The sequence below is a fragment of the Gallinula chloropus genome (assembly GCF_964237585.1).
Source record: "Gallinula chloropus genome assembly, chromosome: 11".
Classification (NCBI taxonomy): domain Eukaryota; kingdom Metazoa; phylum Chordata; class Aves; order Gruiformes; family Rallidae; genus Gallinula; species Gallinula chloropus.
The window spans coordinates 14,445,459-14,463,478 of NC_140096.1; the positions used below are offsets into that span (position 1 = coordinate 14,445,459).

At 36.5% G+C, this 18,020-nt stretch overlaps 1 protein-coding gene across 1 annotated transcript in view; it reads left to right on the top strand.

The window, feature by feature from the left end:
- The window catches only part of DIAPH2 (diaphanous related formin 2), a 226,576-nt gene that overhangs the window by 14,432 nt on the left and 194,124 nt on the right, over window positions 1–18,020 (top strand). The window contains exons 2-7 of the mRNA XM_084268950.1: window positions 3,547–3,579; window positions 5,931–6,107; window positions 7,562–7,666; window positions 17,004–17,143; window positions 17,534–17,608; window positions 17,692–17,761. Of these exons, the coding sequence (XP_084125076.1) occupies window positions 3,547–3,579; window positions 5,931–6,107; window positions 7,562–7,666; window positions 17,004–17,143; window positions 17,534–17,608; window positions 17,692–17,761 (600 nt within the window). The remainder of the gene's footprint in view (window positions 1–3,546; window positions 3,580–5,930; window positions 6,108–7,561; window positions 7,667–17,003; window positions 17,144–17,533; window positions 17,609–17,691; window positions 17,762–18,020) is intronic.

Here is an 18,020-nt window from a genome sequence, read left to right on the forward strand (position 1 = left end):
TGGTAGTGTTGTACTGATCAGACAAAAATGAGGAAGCTGTTTGAGCTTCTCTCAACCTCCATGTTTAATTAGACCAGACTACCACTTAGAGTCTTTGCTCCCCTTGCACAGAGCCATGGTGGAACAAGTGACAAGTGACAAGGGGCAATGGCTGCAAGTTGGAGCACAGGAAGTTCTGCACCAACATGCAGAAGAACTTTTACACAGTGAGGGTGACAGAGCCCTGGGACAGGCTGCCTGGTGGAGTCTCTTTCTCTGGAGATATTCAAGACCCGTCCGGATGCTGACCTGTGCAGTATATGCTAGGGAGCCTGCTCTGGCAGGGGGGTTGGACCTGATGATCTCTTGAGATCCCTTCCAACCCCTACAATTCTGTGATTCTGTGACATTTGGGAGGGCGAGTGCCCAATGATTAATGTGCTTCTGACTTGTATTCTCTCCTGTTCAGGAGCAGTGCTTGGGATCTCAGTCTCCTGGCACTGACTATAGAGTAGTGCCCTCTGCTGTTACTAATTACCAACCTGGACGACTCTGGCTTTATTTAGCATGTAGAGTTGTCTAACTTCTGTTCCTAGTATTGCTCGTTGCCGAATGGTCAGTCTCCTGTGGAGAAAGTAGAGTAATTGGGGAAAACCAGGCAGCTTTCTGTTTGAGACGTGGTTCCCATCCTCCAGTCTGACAGCACTGGGTCAGTGCTGTCAACTTGGATAGCTTTCCAGCTTCATTTTAGCAACCTGATGTAAGGTGTTGACATGCAACTTGGGTCTCACTTTGTAGTGCCACGGGGAATGTTTACCTTCATGTTCAGGTTATAGATTAAGCTTTAGTTTACTGATTTAAATAATGCATGTTTAAGGAATTTGTGAACAGCTACAAAACAAACAACAATTTTCTGTGTGGTGTCATATAGACCAAATGCAAATGTGCAACATTGCTAACAAAACTATCAGTAATGTTGACTTCAAGTACCTTTGATACACCAGGTGGATTACAACAATTGGTTCAAGTTCTTGAAGGTGTGGGGAACGCTCCTTGAAGTGCCAAAAAATTACTGTCAAGCAAACATTTTGTGAACTCTTATTTTACTGATTTTATTAGTAATGCTCTGTATGGTTTGTCATGGATAAAGGTGTTGAAAAACGTAGATGAGCATGTAGTTGTGGTTTCTGCACAATACAGGAGTTGAAGAAGTTCCATGGCTTGTATTGATATTAAAACCGAAGAGATACGGTATACTGCTGTCTTAAATTATATGTACGTTTGTACATATAAATATTAACTTGATATTCCTTATCTGCAAGTGTTTATCACAGAGATTTTTGCAAAACCTTTACCTTTGGGCTGCTTCTATAACCAAGGAGCTAGTGTCTCCAACAAGCTAGGAAATTTCTTATCATCTTATGATGTTCTGGCTGTCTTATAGATGGGTGAAAGACTAATGCTGCAGGACTGACTACAAAAACTGTGATATAACTTCCTCCTGGGATGGTATAATACTTTTGATTTATGTTCTTAAATCAGACTGGAAGGGTGATTTCTTTGTTAGTATAACAGACTGTCAAAATTGTGTGTCAGTGAGAACCTGCAGGTACATAACTGCTTTGCCTCTGCCTCCAGCTACTTGCAGTTCCTCTTTTACCTGTTAAATGTGTTGCTTATCTGGAGTAGCTTGTGGCAGTGATGTAGCTTATGCACCATAAGGAGATCTGGGCAGAGTGCTTGAGAGATCTTAAAAAAAATATGCTGTGTGGTATCTTGGCTTAGTATTCTGTATTTTAGCTGGAGGAGTTTGAGTGACAAATGCAATATAAATGTAGAGATGGAGTAGATTATCCTGTTCCAGGTTCTGGGAGAGATTGACAGTACTTAAATGAGAAGGGAACAAAAATATTTCTAGTACAAGTGACTGCTAAAACAGATACAGAGTTTTAGAAGTTGCTAACATAGCTTTCTCTGTGTTGAAGTCATGCTTAGGCTTTACTCCGTTTGGACTTATTCCTCAATAAGCTCCGTTAAAAAGATATGCTCAACTTGCCAGAATAAGGGCCATTTTAGCTGAAAGGTTGGTGTCAACATCTGGAGTAGTAAGAGAAAAAGACTTTACCCTAGCTGTCTGTACTGGGTCAGGCTGGGATGGAGTTAATTTTCTTCAGAGCAGCCCATATGGTGCTGTGTTCTAGATCTGTCACCAAAGCAGTGTTGATAAAACATCAGTGTTTTAGCTTTTGCTGAACAACACCTACCCAGTGTCAGGTCTTACTGTTTCTTACTGTGCCTTCCCCAGAAGTAGGATGGGGTGGGCCAGAGTTGGATGGGGAAGCAGCCAGGCCAGCATATTGTCCTGGGCACCTCTGAATGTTTGTCTTCATTATGTTTTTAAAGAATTAATACATTGACCTTCTTCCCCGTCTTGACCCCTCCTTGGCTATTTGCGTAATCTGTTAGACTTCTTTGTTTCAGGAATACATTGACAACTGTAGCCAAGATACAGAAAGTAGAATTGGAAGGAGCATGGGGTTTTAGTACCCTTCACAACGGGAAGTAAAATGCTGTGGTGTGTGTGGAACGGTTACAGGTTTATGTCCAACATTGAACTGGGATGTGGTCTGGGATGTTGACCAGAAGCACCTCAATTGTTTTGGATTGTGAGACCATAAACAAGGAATGCAAAATCTTGTTGTCCAAGTAGACAGAGTTGCTGTTTACTAACTGATGACTTTCAGGACCCTGTCATTATGGATCAGCTACTCTGTTTTTTCATACTCAGTTGCTCTTTTTGTCTTGGAATCCTGCTGCCCCCTAAAAAAAAAAAAAAAAAAAATCTTCTATGGTGTGACTGATTGGTGTCAATTGAGCAGTGTTTATTAACCCAGTGCCTCCTTGATGTATTTGTTGATATTGGTGTGTAATATAAATTCCTTTATCGGCCATGAGTAAGTGTGAAATGTTGGTGATCTTTGTCAGCAGGATTGCTGTGCTGTTAAGGAAAAAGTGAGAAGGTACTGGGGAGGGAGAGGTAGTAGTAACGTTTGTGCATCGTCAGTACACTGGCTTTATCCGGTTCATTTCTCAATTTCCATTACTCAATGTTAGGGAGGGGTTGGCAGGAGGCTCCAGAAGCTAGGGCACAGGCAGTTCTCCTCAGCTCTTTGAGTCTCAAACTCTTTCGAAACTGTATGGTTTATAGCTGTCTGCTGACTTCGTTTGAAGTTCAGTAGCCTGTGTTTGCTTTGAAAAGCCTGCTAAGAGATCTTGCTGCACGTTTATGAAGTATTGGGGTGCCTGGGCTATGGTTGTACAGGCTTTAGGTTTATGAGTTAAATAGTCAAAAGACAAGGTGAGACGTGATGCAAACCTACATTTTTGTGTGAAATGCATTGGATCCCATGCTCATCTAGATGTAGTTGTGTCAAAACAACTGAAGTTTCAAGTGCAATTTAATGTTAGAATACATGAAATAATAGACTGTTATTCTGAAACAGTAGGTTTCTGAAACAATAACACTTTTTTTTCTTTGATTTGTGTGTGTTGTGTTTCTTTTAATAGAATATTCAAATAAAAACTTTGGCAGATGATGTGGTAAGGTCTTTGTAACATCTTAATTTACAATGGTAACTCACACTGCATGCTACTATACTTCAAGTGTTGTGGACAATATAACATGCTCTTATAAGGATATGAAGCACTAGATTTCAGAAAATTGAATTGTTATTCCTAAAGATCTTTCATTTGTAACCTCAGTTGAAAAAGAGTAATTAATTCTATCTCTTTGGAGAGGCTTCTTTAACTGCCTTCTGCAACTTCAGTAATACTGTAGATATGTTGAAACATATTCAACAGTGCAAGTGTTATTGCTCTTGCCTGTCCTTTTAATTTTCTTGTAAAGGATCCATGGTTGTTCTTCAACGGTAGTTGCCACATGATTCAATTACAATTTTGGGTAATAAGTGTGTGTTGCTTGTCAAACAAGAAGCTTGTATTCAGTAGCACTAATTCACAATACTGAATACTTTGAAACCTATTGCCAAATATTTTTACGGAAACATATCAAAATTGATTTCAGTACAATTATAAAGTTTTATTTCCTGTACATAATAGTTAAGCCACACTGGCCACTTAATTAATCATCACTGACATGTCTGGAATGAAGAAATTGTACCTAGTAATTGTGCAGGAGATTTATTTATGGATTTTAAGTGATTTCATCATTGCAACTTCATTAAAGAAATTTGTTAATATTGTCTGTTAATAATTGGAACAGATCATGATACGGTGAAATTCATCTGTCGCTGCTGAAAGGGCATTTTAGTGTAAGCAAACACTAAAACTGCATTTGATGTATATTGGCTAATTTTGGATACTGCCTTTCAGGCACGATGTCATATCTTTGGCATTTTCAATAGGCTATGCCTTAATTTCAGTTTCAAAAAAGTAGAGTAAACCATTCTAATACAGAAAAAAACGTATTTAAGGTCAAATTCTTGCCTTGTTAAAGATGTTAACAGTATCCTTGTAGGTAATGTGTTTCTGTCCACAAATGTAAGACTTCTAAGGAAGGAAGAAGAAAACCCAAACCCAGCCCCCCCCTTAAAAACAAAACCACAAAAAAAAAAAAAATTAAAAGGGCGTGCAGCTTATCTAGGGATACTTTGTATTGAAAAATTTAAGGCAGGATATCAGAAAACAACAGTAAAACAAACCCAACAACAGAACAAGCCAAGAAAAAAACGCAAAACAACAATGAAGTCCTTTTCTCTGTATTCTACTACACTTAGTCACTTTTTCTATACCTGATTGGAGTGTTTTAAGATTAACCTAAATTTCCTACAAATGAAACACTCTACTAAACTTTCCACACCTCACAGAGGTGGTTTAATCATAGGAAATAAAAGAATTTTGGTTTAGATGGCTTCATAGAGATTGCAGTACCTGCTATGAATGATACTGGACCCTACATAAGCTGCTGTTAGATGAAAGCACATCTTCATAAGGCTATTCAATGCCTGAAACAAGTACAGTAGTATTTGTTGTGGCAAACAGTTATTTGCTATAGACACAATGTTGTCAAAATAAACATACATACGCACACACACACATGCTATTAAAAATATCTGACTCTATTAATAATAGATTTGCATATTAATAATAAAGGAATAAATAGCCTTATGAGGAAGGTGCTTTTTTTGGTTGTTCTCCAGTATTAACAAATTAACCCATTAAGCATGCTTTTTTTAAATTAAAGGCGGGGGTTTGGTATAAGGCATAAACCAAGTTGTCCTTAACCAGTGAAATGTCAGTGCAAACTGTATGGTATGCTTTCACTAATGTCTGTTATGTGTATTTAACTCTGGGTGGCTGCTTCTGTGTGAGTAATCAATTACCTGGCTTTTAAAAATATGCACTAATTTCAGGAGTCCATACTCAAAAACACTCAAGGAATTGTGAATTATACTTGGAGCATTAATTCCTTTACAAACTTTATTTTACTTTAGCAGGATTTTTTTATAAGCCTGATGAACTTGTGAGTACATCCTTCCCAACGCTGGCTTTTTCAGTTGTCCTCCAAAGACTAATAGCTCTTCAGGTGAAGGAACACTTGGACATTACCTTTGTGGTACCATATTTATTCACTATCAGGATAATTAGGAGTAATGTGAGAAGGTGAACTGAAGGTTTTGAAATGCTAAGAGCTTAAATAAATGACACACTTGTGAAACTGGGAGACAGTTCTATCCCTTTTGCATGTCACTTGTCATGAATTTACCTTAAATGTTTTTGTCCTATGAAAAATAATCTCTGAATGTTAGAGATTTTTTACTTACAGTTCAGTTTGAGTTTTAACTCTGCTGCTTGGATTAACTAAAAACGTGTGTATTGGCTGCTTTCCTGTATTTTTATTTCTGCTAATTTTTCAATGGATGTTTCTGCAGCGTGACAGAATAACAAGCTTCAGAAAGTCAGCAGTGAAGAAAGAGAAACCTCTCATTCAGCACCCTATTGATACTCAACCTTCTATAAGTGAAATCCCACTTTCCCAGACACATGGTGATGAGCGGTGTACGAATTTATCTGAGAAAGAAGTTATGGATCTCTTCGAAAAAATGATGGTAAGATGATGTGCTACGTAATTTTATGAGGTTTTAATCTGTTTCCATGTTGGCATTTATTCACTAGTGATTTTCAAATGCTGTCATTTTGGAAGTATTAACTACTTGGGAGGGCATAGCATGGGCCTGATAGACCTGTCTAATTGGCACATAAGCAATTGAGTAACTCATAGAATTCTAGTGTTTAAATTACTTGGTCTGCTTCTACAGAGAAAGCAAAGGCAAAAAGCAAAAATCAAGGTGTAGATGGCTTCATTAAGATAACATCTGTAAACCATTTTTACAGCAGTTACTGCTGGTGAAAGATAGCTTTGAATAAACTTCTCTGTTTTACAGAGGTCTGTACTAACCTCCATTAATAAAATCTTACTATATAGCAAGCTGAATTTCTGTACAGTCTTGAATAATTGCTGTCTTAGGATCACTTGTTAAGGTGCCTACTAATAAGCAAGCGTTTCTTTTAGAGAGAAACAGGCTTTTGAAGGTGTGTATTAATTCTGCCCTGCACATTGGTGTTGATACATGAAGTGTCAGAAAATGCAGTCTTTTCAGTGTTGTCAGACATGCTGTTTGCTGTATCAGTCTTTAAATTTGTTGTAAACTTCCATACAGTCAGTATGGCCTAAGAACTGTCCTGTTCCATTGCATAGCTCTATACTGTGTTCAGTACAGTTGTGAATCTCTTTTGAAAGATGTGGTAAGTGTTAATTAATACTTGTTTGATTTGCTTGTTAGATTACAGGAATAATTTTTAACCTAACCAAGTAATGGTAATTGAAGTAGACCAGAGGTCTGTCTTCCAGAGACTAATATTTCTTTGAAAAAGCTGTTGGCTAGTAAGTTATTATACTGACATTCACTGGTTTTAGTTGATAATCTGAAGTTACTTTGACTTGTAAAGGACTTGTAATGACTTTGTGTTGTATTTATATATGTTGTATTTAATCAGTTACTAAGTTGAAACAGGCATTTTTACTTTTCATTTGGCTGAATATATGGGGTTTAGGTTTGTTTTCAACCACATTCAAATCTACCTCTGTCATAAGCTAATCAATCTATGTAATAATGGATGGTGCAGGAACAGGGGCCATTGTGATAATGTTTTACAAAAAACATAGGAACTTCACAGAAGTTAACACTCAGATGAGCAACCTCAAGTGTAGAATTTTTGGTTTTGTTGTCTAGTTTTATTTCTTGAGCCAAATTTTACCAATTTGGCAACTGCTCTTCATGAAATTAGTTTTGGCTAAGTGTTGAAAACAGTGAATGCTTGAAGTGGCAGAATTAAATGAGAAAATCAGCTCAGAATTAAGTAAACTGGGACCAGTTACTTGTCCGTTTAAAATTGGATTGTTCGCTTAAGGAAAGGAGTTTAAAACCAACAAAGACTAATAAAAAGCATAAAATAGAATCTTGCAGTTCTTTCAATATGAAGATGGTATGTTTCTTTACAGGAAGACATGAATCTAAATGAAGAACGTAAAGCTCCTTTAAGAGATAAAGACTTGTCCACAAAACGTGAGATGGTTGTCCAGTACATTTCTGCGACTACAAAATCTGTAAGTAGTCATCTTCCCAAGGCAGATGAAAATAAGAAGCTTAGCTTTTTGAGGGTTATGTTATTCAAACTTAAAACTTTCAAACTATATGTCTGGAATTATCTATTAAGTATGTTAGAGGAAAAAAAATCCCAGAAGAATGAAACATCCATACTTGCTACAACACTTTTCAATGCCTGTAGCTGTGTCTGAAGGATTAGTTTGTATTCAGTTGTTGGGCAACTGTAAGAAATTGCAAATCCAGTGATGTGGAGTATTGGATGAAATTCTGTGGAATTCATCTTATGAATGAAAAGAAAGTGCCAGAAGTTCTTGGGAGGGAAAATATGACCTTCAGTAATGACATATGTACTAGATGTACAACTTAGAGTTGGAAACAGAGAGTCAAAATACTGAAAGTAAACTAGAAGTAAAGCCAGTATTTTAGCTTTGAATATGCTGTGTACTACAGCTGGCTTGAAGACTGCACGTTAAATAATCCTGCTAAGAAATGTTCTGATGGTAAATAAAGTTATCCCTTTAGGGAAAAAATGGTGTTAAAATGAGTTTCAAATTATACTTGGAGTAGAAAAAAATTATCAGGAGCTTTCATTCATGTTGATCTTTCTCTGTACTTAAGTCCACTGATTAAACCTTAGATCATTGATCCTTCATGCAAAATTTTCTGATGTGTTTTGGGGTGCCTGAAATAGAAAAGAACCACTAGACATTCCAGTTACTGGGATGGAGAAATGCAATATCAAATAGTGAAGGACTGCAGTTTATTTTCTGTAGTGGGACTATTAGTACCAACAATTTATCAAGTACAGCGGTAATGCTTTTTCTGCATGAAAAATTGGCTATGACAAATACAGTTCTTGTGTAAAAGGAGAATGTGCCGCAAAAATTCATGAATGGTGGATGAAGCATACACATGCATATGTGTGTTGTGATTTCCCTAGAAATAGGGTTTTGTCCTGATTTGGGCCACTATTTGTTGTATAAAGAATTTTAAATAAGCTAGTGGTGATTTCAGAGGAACTGAATGTATGCCAGTATTGGCGCAGTAAATAACTGTATCTGTGGGGCAGTAGTATGCTCCAAGTGATAAAACGTGCTAATCAGCATAATCCTTCAATAAAATTAGGTAACACATATGATTTTGTTGGGAAATTATGATGTATTTCTTCCCTTTTTCACATGTAAGTAATTATGTCCAAGAAATTAAGACTATGTGGCATAATTGTTCAAATATGTAACAGCAGCACTGCTAGCAGTTCTGCAGAGTTGAGTCTGAGTGCTAAATACAGATAACATTAAGTAATAATCTGTTTCTTAGTAAAATAAATTGGCAAATAAGATTATATTGGTGTCTACCTAATGAATCTATAAGCATGGACTGCAAGGGCTACAACTGAATTGTTTTTCATTTAACCTTTAAAATCAGCTCTGCAGAGTTAAATTAAAAATTAAAATGACAGTGACATGCAGTTATTAAATACAAATGCTTTGCATTAAACATTTTAAACTTAAGTGAGGAAGAACTTGCATTATCATGTAAAAATGGTGATTTATGTTTCTGAGAGGAGTGATGTTCCTTCACAAGTTCATCTTAAACAAAATCTTCAGTCCTTTAGTCAGCCCTGTAAGGAATCCAGTGCTTAAAGCATGGTCTAGCTAAACATATAAATTATTGGAGAGTTATTCAGGCTGATGTAGTGAATATTATGGAATTTTCTGTTAGTATACTCTGCCTGGGGAACTATTGATTGTTTTGGAAGGATTTTGTCTTCACTTGGTGATCAATGTTAAATTTTTCTTGGTAAGCAAAGAGTTTATTGATGCAGTAGAAACTTTTACAATGTAAGTACTTGCAATTCTTTTCCAAAAAGAAGTTGGACGATGGTGATCTTTCTCGTTTATAGTGGTACTGAAATGTAGCTGCCTTAAGCACTGTGATTTTCTAGCTGAGTAAGAAAAGCATGGCTACCATTGCATGTGTAACTGCTGGAAATCTTAACAGACTGCGTAACTGCCACCATATGCGCTGCAGCATGGCAAATTTAACAGAACCAGGGTTGTGTTTGCCAAGTAAGACTAATAATTAAAAAAATAAAAATCCAAGAGTGTCCTTGTACAGGAATGTGTGCTTTGAACTTGTATCTGTGCTGGTATGGGTGTCTTCCACACCCATATGCGCAAAATGTTTTTCCTGATGGAAAAAGGCCTTGTACTGAAGTTTGTGTGCTTCAGTAAGGTCCTTCGTGCAATTGAATCTCAGCATTTGAATGGAATAGTTTAAGGGTGAAAAATACGAATGACCTCTCTGTAGTGTGTTACCCTAACTTAGCCTTTTAACACCTAGCTTCTTAAACTGATTTGGAAATATAAATAGCAGAGTTCAATTGTAAAATGTTGATTAAGATCTTAAAATAAAGCAAAACCTTATTTTCATTGTTAATTTTGTCTCCTGTGTAGTTAAACTATTGTTCTGCTTGGTTGAATTCAAACCCTAACCAATTTTTATTGCATCGTGAATTGTGAAACTTTCTTTTCTTCAAGCCATTTTCAGGCTTGTCTTCCATGAAAATGCTGATCACATTCAATATGGTCTTTCTTAAAACTTTTCACCTTTTTCTTTGGTCACAGATAACTCTTCATCTCTGTTCCTTTTTTATACTGAAAATACTTGGGTTATTTCTTCCGCTTAGACCTCACAAAACACGCTTACCAGTTGATGTGACTTTTATTTCAGTTCCTTTCACATTTGCTTTAGTTAGGCTTTTGAGCTTCCTTCACTTATTTGAAAATATCATTCTCATTTGCTGATGCTGTCTTAGCCAAATTATTTTTTAATTTGGTGCTTCATTTTCTCTGCCTTGTGTGCCATCTGCAGCATGTTGACCATGCTTTTCTGAAACACTGTACTGTTATCAGGGTTCTGAGTGAGAAAGAAACCTTGGGATTCAGTGGATAAAAAACCTCATTCCTTATCCTTCCTCCATCCCCCAAGGAAAGAAGCTAATAAACTGGATGCTTTCTTGTGAGGTTATAATCTGTGCTTCTGATTCCTTTTCCCACTTGGATAGAAAGATTGTTGACAATGGAAATTGTACTTGGGAAGAGGTGGAAGGATCTGAAATCAGTTTCAGAACTGAACATGGTGACATCATAATGAAGGTGTTGAACATGGGTGAGAGAAGAAGGTAGTAAATTAAGAAAACAGATTGTCCAATGATGACAGTCCGTCTGGTGCCGTCAGGAAGAGAAGAGGTGATTAAGACTTTCAGGGCCTACTGTTTTCTGAAAAACTTCCTAAAAGAATAGTGGAGGAGATAAGAAAATGAAGCAGGTAGAGGCTGAACAGATATAATCAAATTCACATCTTGGAACAAAATCATACTGCCTCGGGCTATTAATCAGATGAAAATGTTTATTCAGTAAACTGACTGCTATAAGATTGCAGCAAACAGCTGAAAATGAAAGGCCTACAAGATTTCAGCGGAAGTCCATAGTCCTGGTGTTCACAGGTCATTTGGGCAAAGTGACAGAGCAGGGCAGAGATGTGTTGTCTCTCTGCAGAGTTCCTTCTGTAGAGAGTCAGCTTCTTGTTTATGAAAATGCAGGGATGCTGTTTCATGGTAAAAACCAGAAGATGTCATCCTGTAAATCACTGTTTAATTATCCATGTAATTAAAAGCATCCATACTGAGCACTTGAAGAAAAACGCAATGTGATATTTTCTGAAATGCAAGTTAGATTTATAACTGCAGGCTACATTTTTGATTACAAAAACTTAATTAAATGCAGTGATGACATCATCTAAATAGATCAAAAGCCCCACAATAAAGGAATTTATTACATGTACATGTACAAGCAAGTCTGTATGCCATGATTATTTTCTGTGGTTTTTCTGTGTCATATGTAACTATATGTCCTGAAAATTTGAAGAAAATGGCATATCAATCTTTCAAGATGTAGGTGTCAAGCTAGGCATTTAGTTACTTGTTTGTACATGTGTAAGATACTGAAGATTCAGCAGCAGAGCAAGAGAATTTCAAATTTTTTCTCCTGCAGTGGAATTAGTGTTTTCCTGTTGCGAAACTGTAACTCTTAAACAGTTTGATGAAGTAATAAAAGAATGTAACTACTACTAATGATTAAACACTGAACAAATTGTGTGATGCTACGTCCTACTAAGTACTTTGCTGTGTTTATTTATGTATTATTATTATCTTTTTCACACAATAACCTCTCTTGGCTGACCTCTGCATGCAGATAGTCGGAAGTAAAGTTCCGGTGAGTATGAACACTATAGTGTTGTTTTTTCTTACCAATAAACTTCCATTTCTAGAGGTGAGGCCAGAACATTATGGATTTTTATCTTGGATTTAAAATTTCAGTGGGCATAACTTGCTTTAGCAAAATATTTATCAATTACTTCAGTAATGTTTATATTACTGGTACAAAGTCATTGTACTTCTTTCAGGGATACTTAAGATTAGCTGAGAACTTATCTATTCATTGTGACCAAGAAGTGTAATTTAGACTTGTCTTGCTTTTTGTTGGAGGCAGTCACTGGATACTTCAAGTTTACAGTATTTGCCTTACTTCACTCTGTTGGGATGGGGATTTTTTTAATGTTAGCATTCATAATTATCATGAAAATGTCAGCTGCTGGATATCACTGTGAGAATAAGATTAACATAGAGGATTCAGAAGGTCAATTATAGGTTGAGTTCACTCACAGCGTAACTTGTGTCTTGGTGAGCGCTCATCTAAGTTTTAAGTAATGGGTAAGTTTAGTATTCATATGCTTTGTGTTACTTTTTTAAAACAAGTCTTTAGGACTTAATTTGATGGACTGAATTCAGAAACATCTTGTTTCTTGGAAAAAAATATTTGGGGGGGATGATTACATATATGTTTTAAACACCATCTGAAAGCAAAGCTCTACTTCGAAATTATAGGTGTACTTTATTTTTTTTCAGCAGCCAAAACAGGCTTTTCATGTAATGTAAGGTTTTCTATTTAGGTTATATTCAGTTCTTCATTTTACAGAAAAAATATTTTAAAAATCTGTAATTTAAAATTGTCTAATCATTACCTCACATGTATTGAAATATATAAGGATATAGCACATTGGAATAAAGAACTTCTTGTTGGCTTTGCTTTATTCAGAGTGGTCTTTAAAGAGACTTTTCTGTCTGTATTCACCAGTACTTTTTACTTCTATACACAGTGCTGGTTCCTATGCTGGTTGAGAAAATACGTAAACACAACCTAAGTATTTAAAGGTGTTTTATTTTTGAGGAGAGAAATTGTTAACTCACAAATTGGTATGTTAAAACCAGTTTGAAATAATTCCTTCTTGCTATGTATATCCTTATGATATGAATTACTCTGCACAGCTGCTTTGTGAAGAGATTATTTCATTAAGGAAACTGGTATCGTCAGACTGGGTAGTGGAGAAACTCCGTAATGCATGTTTTCTTCCCTATACCTCTTAATTCGGAGTCTGATGGAGAGCAAGAATAGCTATGCATTAATAGCATGTTTTTGCACAAGTAACTTTGACAATAGAAAAGGAAGAATTGTCCCTCAGAGTATGGCTTCTGTCTATCTTTGCTTAAAGAATGCATGCATCTTGGTGTGCGTCTCCTCTGTAGGTGTTTTTATAGGATTCATCCCTTGGGAGTTGATCACATCTGCTGGCAAATGTAGTTATTTGCCTGAAGATTTACAGATTGGCTGTTGTTGAGGAGGAGAATAATTTTCAACTATTAATGCTAGTACTGTGTTGTTATAGTGACAATTGCACTTGAGTTTAGACCTTTAGCTTAGCTGAGCCTGACAGGATCTCAAGCACTGATGCCCACTTTGTACTTTCGCTGTCTGCGAGGTAACCTTACCTTGCTTTTGCAGACACTGGTATCTGCACTGAAATGACAGCTGTACAGCTTCTGCTTACCTGTCAGTCATTCAGTCTACATTTAGCCATGTAGATTTCTGAAGTGGGATTAGCCTGTTATTCTATTTTCAGTGGGTTGAATTAGTGTGTTTGGCTAATATCCACAGAGTGAAGTGGATATAAACTCTGAACTCCCAGTTGGTAGTTCAGGAGCTGACATAGGGTTTCCTCATAGCTTGAACAAGGATACTGCTGTTCCGAGTCAAATGTGCAATGAGTAGAGTATATGTCACTTAAGAAAAACTTTAAAATGCTTTTATTGCTCTCCTGAAAACAAACCACCCCCACCTCCTCCAAACAACCTGACATTGTTACACTCAAACTATAGTGGTTTCTTTGCTTGAGATAGAATTCTATTTCTATTAACAGAGAGTATGCAAAAAATTTTCAGGTATGCATTGGTGGGGGAAAGTATAAGTTATCACTTCCACTTCTTCAGTAATTATGCTGGTACTGGTTATTTCTAAGAAGTGATTATTTTTTCTTCTAAATTATGGAACAGGTCTAGTGCGTTGGAGAGAAGTGCCCAACTGTGATGTTGTGTGATTTCTATTTAGTGTACTGCCTGTCAGCAGTCTCACTCAGCTAAACTGTCTCATGGCAGTAGTAGACTTGTAAGTTCTTCAGCTGAACTTGGCTTTAGCTTAAGACTGAATAAGGCCTGAATTGGTGCCTCAAAGAGCAGTAGTTTATGCAGATCTTTCTGGTCTTGTAGTTTAAATGTTGCAGCCCATCCATTTGGTTCAGGTGACCTCCAGACTTCTTTACCACCAAGTGGATGGAATATCTGCTTCTTTCCCCTGGAGGGCAAAATGCTTTTGCCTTACCATTTTGTTAGATGCTGGTTCTCTAGCTTCTTCACAGATTTCTTGTGGTGCATCTGGGTAGCGTATAAAGCTGCACATTTCCTATGTCCCTTCTAATATTGATGAAAGCCCTTGGTGAGGAGTTTCTTTGTCTAGGTAACAATTTTGAAATCATGTGAAGTCAAAGTACAGTAAAATAAATTGCAATGAAAATACCTAAAATGTTTACTTGTTGCCTGGTGCTCTAAATACTAAACAAAACTTTGCATAGAGAGAAAACTATGCTTGGTTGTTTCTCATTGTATCCTGCACTGTATGGTGTCTGCCTCTCTCTGTGTTCTTTCTGTCTGTTAAACCCTGAAATGTGTCCTACAGGGTTATCTACATTTCTTCCTGAATGGGAGAACAAACTAGGCTTTCTTTTATATATTGCTTTTTCTATGAGACTTCCAGGAGTTCCCTTAAACTTTCACTAAAACTTCATTGCTTCTAATTTTCCCAGAGCAGGATTTTAAACTTGTGGTCCAGGCTTTCATTTGATTGTCATGAATGAATAAGTCTATATCTTAAATGTGAAGGGGCCTGGTCATAAACTAATTTCTGACATTCTTCATTTTCTGTATTGATTTAATCTCTGAAAGTTCTGGCGTGGGACCTAACCCTCTGTGTTTCTTTGTACTTCAGTTTTGCTTTTGTCTTTATCAGATGCGCTCATGTAGAGCATAACTTTCACTGAAACCTTGTACTTCAGAGTCAATGAGCAGGGTATATATTACAATCTGTTCCATGTAAAGGCATAGCATTACTTAAACAGTATTCATATCAGACTGTCTCTGACGAGGAATCTAAAAGAAATGGCACCTAGTCGTAGCACTCCAGTTAACATGGCTAAAAGTAGTAGGAGTGGTTTGAGATTGAAAATGTGATCGCAGCAAGAGTGTTCGCATTCTCTAGCATGAGTTGGAGTATTTGGCTGAAAGGGTTTGAATATAGATTTTTATGAGCCACCTTTGATCATCTCTTCTGAAGATGAAAGATGATGTAGAGAAGACCTTAAATGCCCTATCTGAATAGGTATCTCCATTGGAGCTTGCAGCGGGTCGCAGTGGAAGGGCTAACCACAGGAAAGATCCTTTTTCAGAAAACAATTATATCTCGCATTCTATCTTGCTTTTCAGGATCTAGCTTAACATGTAATGACCCTTTATTGTAGTTTCCATCATCTCATCTCTTTATTGAGTTTTGTGGGTTACAGCAATACTTTGGTTTTCTTCTTTTACTCTTAGTGTTTTGAGAAAGGCTGTTGTCTGAAATGACAAAAGCTGCATCCAATACGATATACATTAGTTACATATGTAATCTATTTTATTTCCCATCCAGTGCAATGAACAGTATAAAACTGTTCCTGTTTTCTAGTTCTTTACCTTATGGCCTTTCAGAGTGATAATTTTTTCTATTATGGTTTTTCATATCTAGTGCTAATATACTTCTTAAAGTAATTTCCTACTCTTATAAAGATAATCGCTACCCTTTTATTTTTGTTTCCTTTGGTGGAAGAGAGATTCTTTGCTCAGGAGGTTGGTAGTGAGGGTTTGTAATTCTTCTATATCCTATTTACTCATCTTTATCTCCCTCTTGATCCTGCAATCTATAACTTCCATGCGTGTCAGTAAGAAACATCTTCAAAGTTGGTGTAGGCCAGAAGACACTTTTGTCTTAATGCATTCGTGGTGCAGGACTTCTTTGTTCTGTTGAGGTGAGGACAATCAATCTGAAAGTACATTGTGAATGTTTACATACTTCTGTTATATGAATTAGTACTAGAATATATGTAGGTCAAAATCATTAACTTAAATATAGACGAGTCATTTTGTTACCAGACATACTTAGTGCGATCTTTGGAAAGAGAGATGATAAGAAACTGAATATAGCAAACAAGAACACTTCATGAAGCGTAGCTTCTTGAAAGAGACACAGTTAGAAAGCTACAGTGAAGTTCCTGATACCTTAAAACCAAATACATATAAATACATACAAATCCTATTCGAGGTCAACTATGTTTTATTTTGCCTTTACACCTGTGACACATCAGGTTCCCTTCCATAGACCATTTAGAACTGAAGAGTATTAGGAAGTAAGTACTAATTAGAACCACTCTCCTGAGAGGAGCCTACTTCTCTGCAACTTGTCAGAACTGTGTAAAAGATTAGTTGCACCTTTTCGTAAAATTGTTGTCTGTTTATGATTTCAAATACTATGGTGTTGTGAAGTTGATACTAAATGAGACTGTGTGGCAGTTACACATGTTAATACAACTGAATGATGGAATTAAATTGCTATAGCCAAGATGTAGTAAATGCACTTTCCTCAAAGAAATGAAGAAGATTCCAGAAAAAATATTTACTCTGGTATAGCCTAAACTATGAAACACTTAGGACTAAGTCAAATCAGATGTCTATCATAATTTTTTAGGGAAAACTGTGGTTTTAAAATTCATACAGAAATACTGGCATTACATGTTATCATCTAAAGGCTACTATGATCAATATGGTATTAAGCAACATTCTGTCTTGTGTGATAGGGTGGACTGAAAAACAGCAAGCATGAATGCACACTGTCCTCACAAGAATATATTCATGAATTGCGATCTGGAATTTCAGAGGAAAAGCTTCTTAATTGTCTAGAGTCTTTGAGAGTCTCTCTAACTAGCAATCCAGTCAGGTGAGTATATAATTTCTGCTGCAGGTTTCATCATGCTGGTTTTTCTTAGCAATAAAGAATTGTGGGGTTGGTTGTTTGGGGTTTGTTTTGTTTTTTTTGAAACTGGAGTAATTATACTAATACTTGCTGTCACAAGGAAGTGGTTTTCAGCATCCTGGGAAGAGCTAAGTGGAATGTTTGCAACTTTCTGCTGTACCTTACATTTCACACCAGTTCTCAAGAACATCTAGTTGTTGGAACTAATCATTTGTCTTAATGGTTGATCTTCCTGTGAAGTTGAGAATTAAAACAGCATCTATGAAGAGATGTACAAGAAGTGCTTGAGACATAACTTGCAAGGTTTACGCTCAATTAAGAAAAAATTAAAAACATTTTTTCATCCTTTTCCAGCTGGGTTAACAATTTTGGACACGAAGGTCTTGGACTTATGTTGGATGCATTAGAAAAGCTTCTGGACAAGAAACAGTAAGGACTCAGATCTTTGGAAGGGAGGGGTGGGGAAGCTTGTGAAGATTGTACTTATTGTTGTTTTCCTCCTCCCTTTCAAGGCAAGAAAATATTGATAAGAAGAATCAACATAAACTTATCCAGTGCCTCAAAGCATTTATGAACAACAAAGTAAGAAATATTTTAAATTCTGATACTTAGAGTGTGGTTGTTTTTTGTTGATAAGGTCTGTATAGCATGTTGGATCTCAGAATAGGAAGGCAAGATCGTAAATCCACTTTTAGTTGACTCTCTGCAAATGTAGGTCATAGACTTAATGAACTTTTTGAGAGTCTTGTTCATAAACCTTCTGAATATGTATTTTTATCTTAATTTTCTTGAATTTTTGGAAGTACAATATTTGAATAGCATGGATATAAGGGAAATAAAG